Consider the following 15,021-nt stretch of genomic DNA (forward strand, 5'->3'; position numbering starts at 1 on the left):
GAAATGGCCTGCCAGGGAACACTAGGGGGTGCTGTTTCTCTCCCATTTTAGACCTGGGGCTGCTGAAGAAATGGGTTCTTTAGTAGGCTGGGAGGATCCCAACAGGGCTTCAAAGGCATTTTTGTCCAGTGTTTACCCAGTTTTTGGGGTGGCACGGGGGGGCGGTTCCACCTGTTGTGTGACATCTGCCCAGTCTCCCAACACTTCCAGCATCCTAAGCTGCTGCCCTGGACTGCAGGGCACTAGCCCTTGGACCTGGTCCTAGTGTCTCCTTCTGGTGTGGGTCACAGAAGGGCTTGCCGCACTTCTGTAGCCATGAACAAAGACAAGAGGCAGCACCTGAAATGGTCGCTGAATTTGGCTCTCTCCCAGGACAAGGACATCTTTGGGGGACGAGGTCTCAGGTCACTCCTGTTTCTGGTTTGGGTGGATGGGTGCCAAGGCAGCCCTACTTGGTGCTCTGGGGTCGCGGGAAGAGCCCGCCCCCTGCTGGTGCTGATGCTGGTGGGCGTGGTCCGCATCCCCATCACCTGAGGGGGCAGGGCTGGCCTCCCCACCCCCACCCCCAGAGCCTGGCCAGGGCCCCGGCCTTGTGACACCTACGATGGTTTAAATCTGGATGTCCTATCCCATCCTCACAGCTGCCGTGCCCCGACAAACTCACTAAAAACACGAGTTCAGGAAAGGTCAGGACTTGGCATTTTTGTGATTTTTGTGATCCTTAACCTCTGCTGTCAGAAAGCTGGAGCTGGTCTGTGTGGTGGGTGCTGAAGGCAGCCCTAGGGACCCATCTCTACGTGAACTTGAGAGCACATGCAAGGCTCCCGCCCTGCTGTCTGTGTGGGAGCTCTGCTGCTGGGGGGGGGGGGCAGGGGCCCAAATGAGACACAAATACATATCATAAACCTTTTATTCAAAGTTTCAAGTATGTGTAAGTGTCTGTGATGACACCTGGCGCTCGGTGGGTGTCCTTACCACCCAGGACCCTGGTTATAGCACCGTTAAATCAGTTACCCACAGAATTGGAACAACAGAAAGACGAATCACTTACACAGGTGGGCTGGTTTTCCTTTTGAGCTATACTTTCAGAGGCCCAGATGCCCAATAGTATATGCTGCGAAATTAGTTTGTGTTTCAAAGTCTGTGAAAGTATAATAATGGTATCTCGTAAGGGGATTTAGGAGCGGAGGGGGGAGAAGCACCAACTCTGAGCTCGTTAGAAAACACATGGCAGCATTATTTGTATATGTGAATATCATAGAGTAGAGGCAGCCTGTTTAATGGGAAGAGAGGTCTAGGTACTGAGGTTGGCCGGAAATGACCCAAGAGAGGGGAAAAATAGAATTCAGCCTGACCGCCTGTGGTTGACCGCTCACACCAGCAGCGTGGCGAAATCGTCTGTCATGAGTTGAGTGGGGTGGCGTCATACTTGGGGTGGGACAAGCTGCTGCTGCTAACCTGTGCTCCCAGGGTCCCAGCCGAGCTGGCTCTTGGTGCCCACAACCCTCTCGTCAGGCCCCACCCCAGAGGTCATCCCAGGCTCCAGAAGTCAGTAAGCAGCCCCCAGCGGGTGCCAAGCACACCCTGTCTCCCCGCCCCCCCCGAGCCTTGGATGTGGCCGCAGGGGGTCGGGACAGGGCAGGGGCTGGGCTGCACGACGTGGGGGGAGTGTGGCCATCAGTCAGACTGCAGTTCTTGGGAAGATGCGTGGCGGCCTGTAGATAGGAGGTGCCCCAGCGCTTTACCGTGTGGAGAGCTGGTTATTTATGAGTCCACTGAAGTGTTCAAACTTTTTTTCCGTCTCCTCACTGAAGGAACCACCTGAAGGATGAGAATTGGGGAGACAGAGTTTGGCAAACCAGACGCTCAGCCTCCTCCCACACCAAAGCTGTCGGCCTCAGGGGCCTGGAGCCACTGCCCTCCACCAGGTGGCCGCGCTGGGGCCACCTCAGTGTAACAGCCCCAGGGCGGCCACCAGGTGTGGGTCGTCCCCAGGGCCAGGCACAGGTCAGATGCTCTGTCAAAGCTGAGCAAAGGCATGGCCAACCCTAGCGAGTTTAGTTTTTGCCATCAGGGGAGTGGGGGGCCATCACTCCTCCTGCAGGCGAGGAAGCTCTGCTTCCCCTTTTATTCACCAGAGTGTGGAGTGCAAGGAAAAGTTGCTTTATTGGCGACCCGAAGCCACAGTGGTTCACTAAGCTTCTAGCTCTCGGCAGAGGAAGACGATACACAGAACCCACAAAATGCTGACGCCCACATGTTTGAGGTCACATGAGGAACGAGGAGATGGCCTCCGCTCCAGCCCGGTTCGGTGCCGCCCTCCTCCTTGGCTGGAGCTGGCTGCGAAAACCCAGGCTCTGTCCAGGCCTCATGTGTCTACAGCTTCCTTCCTGTGCGTGGAAGTAGGAGGCTGGCTCCGTTCCCCACGCTCGTTACCCAGATTGGGAAGCCGCTCGGATTCCTCGACAAAGCAGGGCAGTTCTTGCCTCCATCTCCCGGAGGCTAGGCTGAAGGGGGGACCCTGGGTCCCCTGGGGTGAGGGGCACCCCGCCGAGCGCCCGGGGCCCTTACCTATGTGGCAGTTATACATCCAGATGCGGTGGCCGTCGTAGCGGGTCCTGCACTTCATGATGTTGTTGCTGTAATCAGACTCAGCGACCTCATAGTTGGGGTTGATGACAACCTGGGAGCGGGGCAGACCGGAGTGAGCTGCTGAGACCCGCCCTGGCCACCCCCCAGCGCCCACCACAGGCCTGGAGCCCACCCACACCAGCCCTGCATTCAGAGCCGGGGCGACCTCAAGGGAAGGAGCATGGCCGGTGCTGGGGGCAGGATGGGCCCGGGGGATGAGGGGGCGAGGTCCAGAGGAGTGAGGGTATGCGCCCCTGGCTGCCTGCCTCTGTGCAATTCATACACATACCCTACCACAGAGAGGCCTTCATAAAGGGGTTACCCTGTCCTGGGGGCCCTGGGAGGCTTGAGGATAGTAGAGGCAGGAACTGGGGCCCAGGGTAGCCAAAGAAGAGGCTGCTGATAGGACCGAGGAGGAAGCTGGGGAGCAGGACACGCTGAGATGGGGTGCAGATGAGGACCAGGCTGTGTGCTCCTGGAGGTGTGCCTTCTTCACACAAGCCCCTGCCTCTGAGCCCTCGCCCGCAGGCCCGTCTGCCTGGAAGGCCACTTCCTCTCCGCTCCCCACCCCCCAGTCTACCCTGGCTGGCTCTCTCCCCGCCTTGGCAGCATTACCGCTGTCTGCACGCAGGGCCAGGAGGTAATGGAGAGGGTCAGTGAATCCCAGGCCAGGGGAAGCTCCGTGTCTGTCCTAAGGGAAAAAATTCTTTTCCTTGAAACAGAGGCACTAACATGCTCCTGTTGAGTTAATTAGCTAATTGTAAAGTTCAGGCGTCAGGAACGCAGACATGATCTGGGTTTGCCGGGCTGTGAAATGGGCGTGCTAGTGGAGCCCTTCCTTGGAGGGCTCCATGCATTCACAGGGCTCAGGCCCAGCCAGGCCAGGCCTGGCATCAGGCTTCCAACGAGCCATCGTTATTAAATAGATGGCATTGGTCAGGACATGTGATGCCATCCCTTCCCCCAGCAGAGCGATAGCAGACCCCACACAGAAGCCCCCATGCACCGTGTACGTGCACAGAGACATGGATAGTCAGTTTTTAGAATAAAGAGCACTTTGGCTGGGCCTCTCCCAAGTCTGCAGTTTGGGGTTTGTGGGTGGAAAAGTGTTTGGCTGTCTGATTTCCAGCCTCTCAAACTGCCCAGGAAGACTCTCAAAGCCGCTCTGTGGTCACTTCTCTGCAGGTGTTGCTTCTTCCCAGGGCCGTCTGCAGGGTGGGGACCCTGGGCCAGGCTCTGGGCTGGCAGAGTGCCCCCTTGGGCAAGTTTTCAAGGCAGGATGACACATTTCTGGTCACCTACTTTGCCACCCGGTGGGGCCAGCCCCAAAGCAAGCCGGATGGCTGTACAGGAATGTGACAGGATGCCACGGAGCCCCCGCGGGCTGGAGCACAACTGTGCCCCAGACAGGGGGAGGTTGGGGGGGGCAGCCCCACTCCCACGCCGGCCAGGGCCCTGGCTGGAGCAGGCTGGAGCAGGCCGCTGTGTCTGCAGGGAGGCAGGAGAACCGTCCCCCCTGCAGACCCTTGCCCGAGGCCAGCTATTCTGGGAGACCCAGGTCACAAACACTGGCGAGTGAACTGCTCTTCATGAGATTACTTTCAGCTCTGACAGCACAGACGAGGCAGGGTGAGGGCACTGGGAGAGGATGCGTGGAGGACAGAGCCTGTGTCAAAGGACATCGCAGGTGTGGGCACCTTAGAGTTTGTGGAACAGCCCCTCGGCGGGAGGACCAGATCTGGCTGCCCGTGTATTTTGATTTGCAAGTTCCAGGTGTCAGCTGAGTGCGGGTGTCCCAGGAGGCGTGCATGCCTCCGATGCTTAGGTCACCTGGTTGGCCCTGATGTGCCGGCCCCTGGGCATAGGACTCCTGCCCTTCAGACTGGCCTCGCTGCCCTCATTTCCTGTTCGGACACCAGCAGGAAGGGGGCTGCCTTCCCCATCACCGGGAGAAAGGGCCCTCCTCCCTTCCGCTGGGGCTGGACCCCCTCCTACCTGGAATAGGTAGTCTCCTGGGGGGACATCGGTGATGTCGACCCACTGGCAGTCGATGTCATGGCGATACACGTCCCAGCAGCCCATGGTGATGCCCTGCTCACCGAAGTTGGCACACTCATAATTCTTCTGGATGTCTGCAGGCAGGGGCAGAGAGAAGCCCGGTCCCTTGCACCTGGGCCCTATTGCCTCTAGTGCTCGCCCTCTGTGCTCCCCTTCCCCCAGTGCGCCCCAAGAAGCCCTGCTGACTGGGTACTGTTCCCAGAGCCCACGCTTGACAAATCTCTTCCTTACCCCAAGCCCTCAAACCTTTGCTTCCTCAGGGCTTGGCATCCTATCCCAACTGTGTGGGTCTCCCAGCCGGTCTCCCCTCCCTGGACCCCTTGCCTGATTCTCTACCCACATCCTGTCTTGTCCTTTTAGGGCCAGCCAAGGGCCCCTCTTCCACAAAGCCCTCCCTGGCCCCTCTGGCATTCGCATTAGCTTGGGAATGAAGTGAGTGCTGATTTGGGAAAGCTCTGGTGGTGGTTATTTAGCTTAATGTGGGGGTCATCTTGCCGCCCTCTGGAGAGTCGGCACTTGGATGTGGGCTCAGGTCTGGTCTGTGCATCTGACCCTTCACTGGGTCGGCTGGTTGTGTGGCACATAGGACATGCTCAAAACTCATTCGTTTGGGTGATTTCATGGCATGGCAAGTCCACGGCTGAGTAATGAACATGCATTTGCCAAGAGGCTAACCTGTCCCGACACTGCTCGAAGCCCCGGGCATATGCAGAAACAGCACTGTGTCTCCCCTGAGTTCCAGTCAGGTCAGGTGGCAGATGTGCCTACCCGTGATCAGAGGTGGGAGCTGAGTGCCGCCTCCGGGGGAGTCGAGAGACCTGGGAACCTCAGAGCGGGTCTTTTGGGTTTGGACTTGGGAGGCCATGAGCCTGTGGGGTGGGGGTTTGGCACTGGGACCCAGGGAGAGAGGCTGTGGCAGCCAGAGGTGGAGGGGAACTATGTGCCGGGTTTGGGCCTCACCAGGGGACCATGTGGACCCACCAGTGCCCACTGGCAGAACTCTGGGGGGATCCAGCACCTTCACAGCTGGGCCCTGCCTACAAGCTCCAGCCCCGAGCTATAGCCACAGGAAGGCCTGAGGGGAGAAGGGGTCATGGGGAGAGTTAGCAGTGGCCCGGGTGGCAGTGTGGTGTCAGGCCTGGGCTCCAGGACAGGTGGGAGCACTGGAGTCCCTCTGGAGCCACCACACAAAGATACCTCCTTCACATTCTGTGTCCTCCAAGCAGAAGCTGGCTTTGTGGCCCTCTGCCACTTTGGTACCGTTGAGGTTCAAGAGGTCATAGTGGGTGAACACTTCCATGCTGTGGTAGTGCCTGCAGAGAGAGAGTGAGTGAGAAAGGCAGGGGGGCGGGTTACAGGTCAGTGGCTGGAGCTGCCGCCTGCAAGCAGTGGGGTCCTGCGTGGTGGCCTGTGGAAGAGGAGTGGGTGACAGGGCCCGAGGAAAGGGAGAACAGAAGCAGAAGCTGGTATCCGTGGTGCTCCCCCACGAGGGGAGGCTTGCCCATCCGGGCCTCGGCTCTCTCACCAGCTGAACAGGAACAACACTGCCTGGACGCAGGCGGCCTCGTGGGGATTAGCAAGGTGCCCGGGGAGGCAGGGGACCTGTCATGCTGTCCGCTCCATACGTGAAGAGCTCTTTACTCCGTGCTGTTTATAACCCTCCTGGGCACGACTCTCTTTGTCCCAGCCCGTTTCCGTATTGCACACTTACTGCAGACCGATAAAAGTGACTTTCTGAGATCTCCGGGAAACTTTCTGAAGTGGGGATATGGCGGGGAGGGAAAGGACAGAAGGGGGAGGGCATGTGCGGGAGGGAAAGGCAGGAAGAGCAGACATTGGCGAGTCGGGGGGTATCCGGACTCAAGGCAGAAGGGCCCCCTTCTGGTCACCGCACCAGCTCGAAGTGGGCGGCAGGAGTCTGTGCCCCTCGCCTGGGACATGTAAAAAGGGGCCGAGGGGGGCTCACAGGCCCTTGGGAAGGAGCAGAGCGTGGCAGGCACATGCCCACGGGCTCAGGATGAGAGCAGAGGAGGGAGAGCTCGTGTGTCCCCGTGTCTCTTGTTCCTGCGAGTTGTTTACATAACAGTGTCCCATCTCTTGGCTCCGGAGGAATTGAGAACAGATGCAGATTCTTGGAAAGTAGTGCCTTTGGTGCAGAAAAAATAAGGGGAAGATGGCTGCCGCGTGTGGCCAAGGGCCTCCCGGAGGCCCAGCCCGAGCTGCACCACGTGTGTCTCACAGGCATGTGCAACTATGCGAACACGCTTGTCTCTGGCATCACAGGGACACGGGCAAATGGGGAAACAGAGATACAAGGCACCCAAGGCACGGGCAGCAAAACTACCCAAGCTTCTTCCTCAGGTAAGGGGATGATCACAGGACCCATTCTTAGGGGTCCCAGAAGGACTGAATCAGAGAAACCACAGAAAGACCTCCCAGGGGGCTTGTAACAGAGGGGTTCTCAGCACCTGTCAACTCTCTCGTCGTCACTCCCGCTCACAGAAGTACCACGAGTAGTGTTCGTGTAACCACTGCCGTCACTACCATTCCTGCTACCCTTCCCAGCCTTCCTCACCCCCCCAAGGCCCACGGGGCTGGCCTCAGGCTCCCTCCATGGGAGCAGCGGCAGTCAGGACAGCGGCAAGAGGGGAATTAAAACGATAGGTTTTCAGAGAGGAAATTAGAGGTTCTTTCCCCCTTTCTCCTATGTTTGCTTGTGCTAAAAATAATGCCAGGAGTTCCTAACTTGGGCTCTTCTCAGGTTGCTCATTTCTGAGTAAAGCGATGCTGAGCCAGGGGCCCCCTGAGAACACTCACAAGGACACATTTTGTGGCAAGTCGAAGCCATGACTCTGAACGAGTCTATTTTGGCTTCTCGAAGGAGCAGGATGAGACATGAGGTCTGACTCACTGCCTAAAACATGTCTGCATCTTTCAGAGAGGGGTTTATGTTACCATGTTTACCGGCTGGAAAGACTGAAGAGAAATGGGTTTATGTTCCGTTGTCTAAACAAAATTCAGACGCAGTCCACAGATGGACTCTTGTAAGGCTGACCTTCTCCCGCTCCTCCTGCTTCCTGCAGACTTGATTTAAGAGTCTTCCCTAGCTCTTCAGTTTTTCCTCTGCCAACACGAGGATGGAAACAGCTGGTCTGGAGCCTCTTGATTCCAGCTAGCTGTAGTCCTGGGGCTTCTGTGTTTCACCTCTGGGGCAGGTGTGGACATCACTCCCTGCGGCCTCGTCTCCCTCCCTGCCGGCTGGCTGTAGAGACCTGGGCACCCCCTGCCTCCCCCCCCACCCCCACCCAGGAAATGCAGACGGAGCCCCCTGGAGGGCAGGAGGGCACATATTGGTTATGGGTATATCTCCACTTTCCACACTGAGGTGTCCTGACCCTTGAAAGTTTAAGAGGGGACTGGAGATCCATATGGTGGTTGGGGGGGTGGGCTAGGGAAATGACAACTTGGAAAGAAATTCCAGAACCTCAGGAGAGAGAGAATAACCTGACATTTGGCGGAGGTCGTTGTGACCCAGAGAAAAGGAAGGATGGCCTTCTACCTTAAGACTCCGGAGCTCAGTATGCTAAGACATGATGTCAGTGGAAGAAGGAGATGATGGAGATGTGGAAGATGGGCCACGCCCGTCCGGAGGAAGATGGCAGCTCTGTTTTCCTAGGTCCCTGGGGACCCACACAAAACTCTGAATCAGAAAGTCGGTGTGCACTGCAGAAATGCTGTCGCCCTTCACCCTGTCCAACCCTTGCCACATGTCCCCTGGTGCCTCCAGAATGGACAGTCCTAGCTGGGGCTCAGCTGCAGCTGCGACAGTGATCCTGTCCCCACTGCAGAGAATATGAGGAGGGGAGGATGGTGGCGGGTGTTCCAGGCTCACGAGGTGCTGTCATGAAGGGTGAGGGCCTTCTGCTCACTCCACCCACCCTCCCCATGTGCTGGGAGCCCTCTGGCCAGAACAAAGCCCTACAGATGGGACAAGGGCCTAACATTGGCTCCCAGAGGCCACATCGCATTTGTGGGGCTTTGATCCAAGATGGGGCCTGCCCTGCACATGGTGGGAGCTGGGAGGGTAAAGGAAAGTCCCCTCTTTGGAGCAGGGCTGTTCCCGGGTCGCTGGGCTGGGCCCTGGGCTGTGCCTCCACTGCCCTGCTTGCCTCTCGTGGGGCTGCCTGCAGAATGAGGACTCATCTCCGGGCCAAAGCAGGAGCAGAGCGGCTCTATGTCCAGCTCTGCCTGGACCCTGCTGGACCTGGGACACGATATGCCAGTGAAGTAGGTGTGGCCCCGCTCCCTGGGGCACAGGCAGGGTCATTGACCCATGGCACGGTGCATATAAGAGAGGACATCTCAGGGCATTTTCTTCTACCTCTAGTGGGCAAGGAAGGTGCTAAGGGGGTCAGTCTTTAGGTTTCACTTGAAAGCTTTCAAAGAACAGTTCTGTTCCTCACTGTAGCATTAATCACATTGGGAGTGATAATTTTCCCCATGCACACTGATTTGAGCCAGGGTTCTCAACTTTGGCTCCACAGTCAGTAAATCTGCTGAAAGAGGATGTTAAATCTACTAGAAATAATTTTTTGTTTTTGGGTGAAGAAGGGCCTGCTTTCATCATACTCCCAAAGGGACCCAACCGAGGTTTGGGGCCAGAAGTCCTATTGAAAGGTCCTCCTACAGAGCCTGGACATGTCCCCTGGAGCTTTGGAGGCTGGGTGCTGGGGGAGGGCAACACTCTTATGCTCCCTGAGATCTCAGTTACGGATGAGGAAGGGGTGGCTTGAAGGGACATATGCTTGGCCAGCATGTTTTTTTCCACCCATCCCTCCCAAACCACTGATTAGAACATCTGTAAGACAGAAATGAAACAGGATGACAGGAAAAGCATGGGGTGGGGTGGGGTAGAGACCAGGACGCTGGAGCTCCAGATCAGAAGGAACACGTCCGTAGTGTCACCATGTGTATTCTTAGAGGACAAACCACTGCTTGGAGAGCTAGCAGACGTCCCACGGAGACTCCCCCCATGTAATGTCTGGGCGGACCGCCACGTGTGGGACAGAGATGCAATCATGTCCAACTTACAGTGGGCAGCGTCAGCCCCCGCCGGCCCAGGGCTCCCACCCATATGCTTTCTAGAGGCCATCAGGCACCAGTCTGCTCGCGACTTCAGTTTTACTCTCTGACGTCCACCCTGCTGAAGGACATACCTCTGTATGGAGACCGAAAATTCCCTGGCTAATTAGGACATTCAAAACATACGGCTAATAATTATGAAGGAAAATCAACAAGTTCTTAAGTTCTATCCCTAGGCTTTTTCTTTTGAACCAGATTGAACAGTCAATCCCTAATCCAGTTTGACTGTGACAGGAGCATCCATTGGGACATGGAGAATCAGGCGAGGACAGGTTTCTGATGAACATGCAGCAGAGGTAACGGAAAGAGCTGGAGTCAGACAGACGCAAGCCGGGGATCTGCGCCCGGCAACTTCCCGTTGGACTTCCTGGACCAGCCCTATAAACACAGAGCCTCCACTTCCTTACCCCTGAAAATGTGCCTGGCACTGAGAAGGGGGTCAATAAAAGTCAGTTCTCATACCCCTCATGGGGGTCGCTATGTTTTCCAGTTGGAAGGATGCCTAGTCCTGGCTGGGCTGGGGCTCCTCAGACTTAAGACATGACATACACACCATTGCCTGGTGATCCTGACAAAATGCAGATTCTGGGGCGAAGGTCTGCCACCGAGTGACTCTGCCTGCCCGCAGGCCCTCCTGTGAGAAGGAGGGAGCTCTGCCTCAGAGATGGAGGGCATCCAGGGAGAGGGGGTGCTCACTGGGGACCCCTCAGGGGCTTGCTGCCCTATTGCACGGCAGGGCTCCCTCCCTTCATCTTCAAAAGTGTGTTCTCTTCTGTTCCCTCTTCCTGCCCAAGTCAGGTCCCTGCAGGAAAATCTGAACAAGCTAGGGCAGTGGGCTCTGGATTAGAATGAGCATCAAAGGCAAAGACAAAGAAAAGGCAAGGAGATGAATGGGTGGTTTCTGTTGGCTCCAGCTAGGGCCAGCTCTAGGATTTCTGTTCTGGTGCAGGATTCATAGCACTGGGGCCAAGTCCACAGGCTGAGGGCTGGCAGGGACACTGGAGGTCCCGGCTGATGTGGCCCAGATGGTCTGACATCACGCAGCTGGTTGGAAGCAAGGCTGGGTTGAGAGACTGGGTCTCATGACTGCTGGGCCCAGAAGCCTTGCCTCCACACCCACTACCTTCCTGGAGATATTTCAAATATATATGTATATATTTTTTGAGTATATTTTAAAAAATATTTTATTTATTTATTTGACAGAGAGACAGCACAAACACGGGGAGCGGCAGGCAGAGGGAGAACAGACTCCTCGCTGAGCAGGGACCTGACATGGGGCCCGATCCCAGGACTCCAAGATCATGATCTGAGCTGAAGGCAGATGCTTAACTGACTGAGCCACCCAGGCGCCCCTCACATATATTTATAAAAATCCAAAAATTGCGGAACCCCCAAGCACCATGCAGAGCGTGAACTGGACGTGAAAACCATCAACCGAAGTGTCAGTGGAGATTAAACAAACAAGATGTTTGTTCCCTAACATTAGGTACTGGAGGCAAGAAAGAGACCAGGCTAGGGGAAGGTGAGGGGGGCCGGGGCAGCTGGCGGTGGAGAATGGCTCAGTAAATGTGGAAGGCCACTGTGGCGACCTGGACCCCCTCTAATGTGGGCAGACCTCCTGGATGTGTGGCCTCTCGGCTCGCTCTAGAAGGACCCTGCGATTCTGATTCCTATGCGGGCCCTGCACCGTGTTACGCTGCTAGTGATGCAGGAGGGCTCACCTGTGGCAATCATGCCAGATCCACGCATGGCGGCCATTCTTGGGTCGGAAGTCAGACTGCCCGTTGTTGTGGATCTGGGAAGAGAAGCGCAGAAGGCGGCGGTAGCCTGTGGTGGGGTTGGTTTGGGCGGCCGAGGCTGAGAGGCAGTTCTCCTCCATGGCACACTGGAGCATGAACATGGGGCGGTCCTCTAGGTAGGTGCTCTGCTGGACGATCTCCGCATTGAGGACCAGGTCGGGGGCAGCTGGGGAGCACAGACACGGTGTTCAAGCAAGATGAGCGACCCCCCTCACCCCTCCAAGTCTTCTGCTTTGGACTCCTGAGCTGGGACCAACCCCATCCCTGCCTAGCATCACCATCTGGGACGGGCTCACGGTCTCTCCAGGTCCCCTCCTTGAGGAATGTTACCCCAAATTCCTCTTCCCCTCCTCGGAGATTCCTCTCGGACATCTCTGCAGCGACCAGTGCAACATGATGGGCAAGACACGAGCGTCCATTACATTGTTATCTCTCGTTTTGGGTGGCTGGAGATTTTCCATCATAAAATACAAACAATAGCAATGATACTATGCTTCCCGGAGAGAGAGCCCCGTGAACACCTTGGTCTGATCCTTCTGGGAGAGAAGCACAGTTTACTACACGTGTGATAGTGTATGTAGATTTACAGTCTGCTAATACCATCTCCCTTAAAACAGATCTTGACTTATTTCCTTGTTAATAAATACCCATTACACATGCATTTTATGGCTGCATAGTATTGAATTCATAGCCCTACCTCCTATTTCTCGATACACCGGGTGCTTGCCTTTTCTCACCGTTAAAGATAAAGCTGTGATAAACATCCAGGAGTAAGTCTGTGTATATAAGTTATTTCTTTAGAGGGTGTTTTTAGAAGGGACATTGTTGGACAGAAGGGCTGCGTGTTTTCAAGGCTCTGATGCATGTTGCTCAATAATGGATTCTTCCAGTTTCCACGCATACCGTTTCTCTGCATGAGAGTTTCCACCAGGTGCATTTTTTTAAAAAAAAGATTTATGTATTTATTTTAGAGAGAGAAAGTGCAAGCTCAGGGAGGGGCAAAGGGGGAGAGGCAGAGAGAGAAGCAAATACCCGGCTGAGCGAGGCTCCTCACACCTCGGGCCTCGATCCCATAGCCCTGAGATCGTGACCTGAGCCAACTGAGTCTGACACTTAACGGGTTGACTGCGCTACCCAGGTGCCCTCAGGTGCATTTTTTAAAACAAAGCTTGATTGAATCAGTGAGCACACTGTACACTACAGGTGTTTTAAAAAAAATTACCGATGGCCACACTCTATATTTCCTAAACAAGCCTATTAGAAGGTTTATCTTTTTTACAAAAGGGTTAACTGTAGGTTTCCCATTAAAAGTCAGATTCTACTGACTATTTCTAGTACATCTGAATTCACAAAAGTATTGCCTGTGAATTACTTGTAACGGGATCCATCCTTCATTTTCTGACAAGTTGCTTGTAACTGGAGCAGGTGTGCGTCTGAGCTTTGTTTCTCTCAAGTTCACCAGAGCCTGGAGCGCTCCCCGTGACCCCCAGGCTGCGCATGGAGCTCTCGAGACACACTGGGACCCCCTGGGGCCGGCAGCCTCTCGAGAGCAAATCCACCTGCAGGGGATGGATGTGGAGCTGAAGGGTCTGGAGGGGGCCACACAGATGAGATGGGGGTAAGGAGTGGAAGACAGCAAGTGGAGGGCTCTCCTTTGTTGAGAAATACTTCCTCTTGGAGGACACACACCAGGAGGCAGCATGGCTGGTGCCGAGTGTCCTGGTCACACTTTTATTGGAGGCTGTAATGAGTCTTATGCACTGTCTGTACCACAGTCAGTACTCCGTGGACAGCACTTCTGCTTCCATCTGAGCTGAGCAAACGGGTCTCCCTTGCTCTTTCATTCTCTCCGTCTTTCCACCAAGCATTCCAGTGAACCCTGTGCTAGGCTCTCTGGAGAGTGCTGCACAAGGCTGACCTTATGTTGTTGCAGGAGAGACAGACAGAAGCCCATATTAGCTGCTTAATTACAGTTGTGACCAGAGCCAGAAGGAGACATATGGAGGGTGTTGGAAATTATAACCAGGGGACCCAGTGGTGGGAGGAGGTTGGGAAGGATTTCCTTGGAGGCAATTAGGGTTTAGTTGCTCCCTGGAGGGTGAGCAGGGATTACAAGGAGTAGCCCTACAATGCTAAGTAGCACGTGTCAGGTCCCTGAAGCATAAAGGGGCACCTCTGTGGCTGGGCCACCAAGGAGGGGTGGGAGGTGGGAGGTGGCTCCAAATGAGGCTGGACAACACATGCCTTGTGCAAGTTCCCAAATTCACCTAAGTGCTGTGGGGAAGCCTGGAGGGGCTTGAACAGGACAGAAGCATGCGTGGGAGACCAGCATGGATTCCGGCCCTGGGGTGGGGGAGCCATCGGAGGGGCACCCGTCACTGTGGGGGTGCCGCCGAGGAGCCTCTGCACTGATACAGGCTGGAGGAATGGTGCCTGGACACGGGCCGAGACTAGAGGGAGTAGAGAAGACACGAGAGGGAACAGAGAAGACGGAGTGTATATGGCGGGGTGGGGGGGGGGGTCAGCGGGAAGAGGGAGAGAAAAGGAAGACTTGCAGATACAGGGTGGAACTGGTCAGATGAGAAATAGTAATTATGCAGAATATTCCTCATCTGCCAATACTGTAACATGCATTAAGTCAGATCCACTAAGAGCTGTGTTCCTGGCCCAAATGGCCACTGTTCCCCCGTCTACCCCAGGAGTCACTCTGAGTGATGCCTTTGGCCTAACTTGAGTTCTCAGAGCCCCATAAAACTCATTTTTCACCTGCCATGAGAATGTCAAGGGCACTGTTGATCTCATAACTGTCTGTCTGCATGAGAAATTCCTTTCCATCTCAGAATCTAGAACAGTGGGCATCTCTCATCTCACGGGTATATTTCTACTTCATGGACACTGTGGATGACATTAATGACCAGGTTTCCCTCCTTCCTTTGGCTGTTAGGAAGCTCCTGGTGAATTTTATGACCTCCCGACAGTACACGAATAGGACTCTATAGCACGTATTTTTTTTTAATCTCTCTCTCAGTTCCATTTTGAGCCAGTACTTTTCTGCCAATCCCTACTTTTCACATCTGATTTTCTCCTAGGCTACCTTGAATTTTATTTAGGTTTATGTTATTTTCCTCTTGGAAATGATGGTATATTACAAATATAAGTAAATTAAGAAGTCAAGAAAAGGCCCTTGACTGCTTCTCTCTGTTTGGATGTTCCTCCGGGGAGGCGGTTAAGAATGACGAGCTCTTCCTCGGACAGGGTGGTTTGCCCGGAGAAGCTCACGCCTGGGGGGTGGGAGGAGGGCAGTCCTGACTTAACGAGGAAGGCTTAGAAAATGCTGGGTGAGTCTGAAGGGGTCAATGGTGCAGGAAGCTCACTAGCTCAGGTCTGGCCC

General features: G+C 55.2%; 1 protein-coding gene across 3 annotated transcripts in view; it reads right to left on the minus strand.

Annotated features, from left to right (window-relative positions):
• Positions 1–896: 896 nt before the first annotated feature.
• The window catches only part of LOXL2 (lysyl oxidase like 2), an 87,356-nt gene continuing 73,231 nt past the window's right edge, over positions 897–15,021 (minus strand). For all 3 annotated transcript variants that reach the window (XM_032332169.1, XM_032332167.1, XM_032332170.1), the window contains exons 10-14: positions 11,553–11,796; positions 5,887–6,002; positions 4,627–4,763; positions 2,572–2,683; positions 897–1,821 (exon numbers count right to left, since the gene is read on the minus strand). In XM_032332169.1, coding sequence (XP_032188060.1) covers positions 1,742–1,821; positions 2,572–2,683; positions 4,627–4,763; positions 5,887–6,002; positions 11,553–11,796 — 689 coding nt within the window. In that variant the 3' untranslated portion in view covers positions 897–1,741. The remainder of the gene's footprint in view (positions 1,822–2,571; positions 2,684–4,626; positions 4,764–5,886; positions 6,003–11,552; positions 11,797–15,021) is intronic.

The sequence above is a fragment of the Mustela erminea genome, chromosome 2, assembly GCF_009829155.1.
Source record: "Mustela erminea isolate mMusErm1 chromosome 2, mMusErm1.Pri, whole genome shotgun sequence".
Taxonomy (NCBI): Eukaryota; Metazoa; Chordata; class Mammalia; order Carnivora; family Mustelidae; genus Mustela; species Mustela erminea.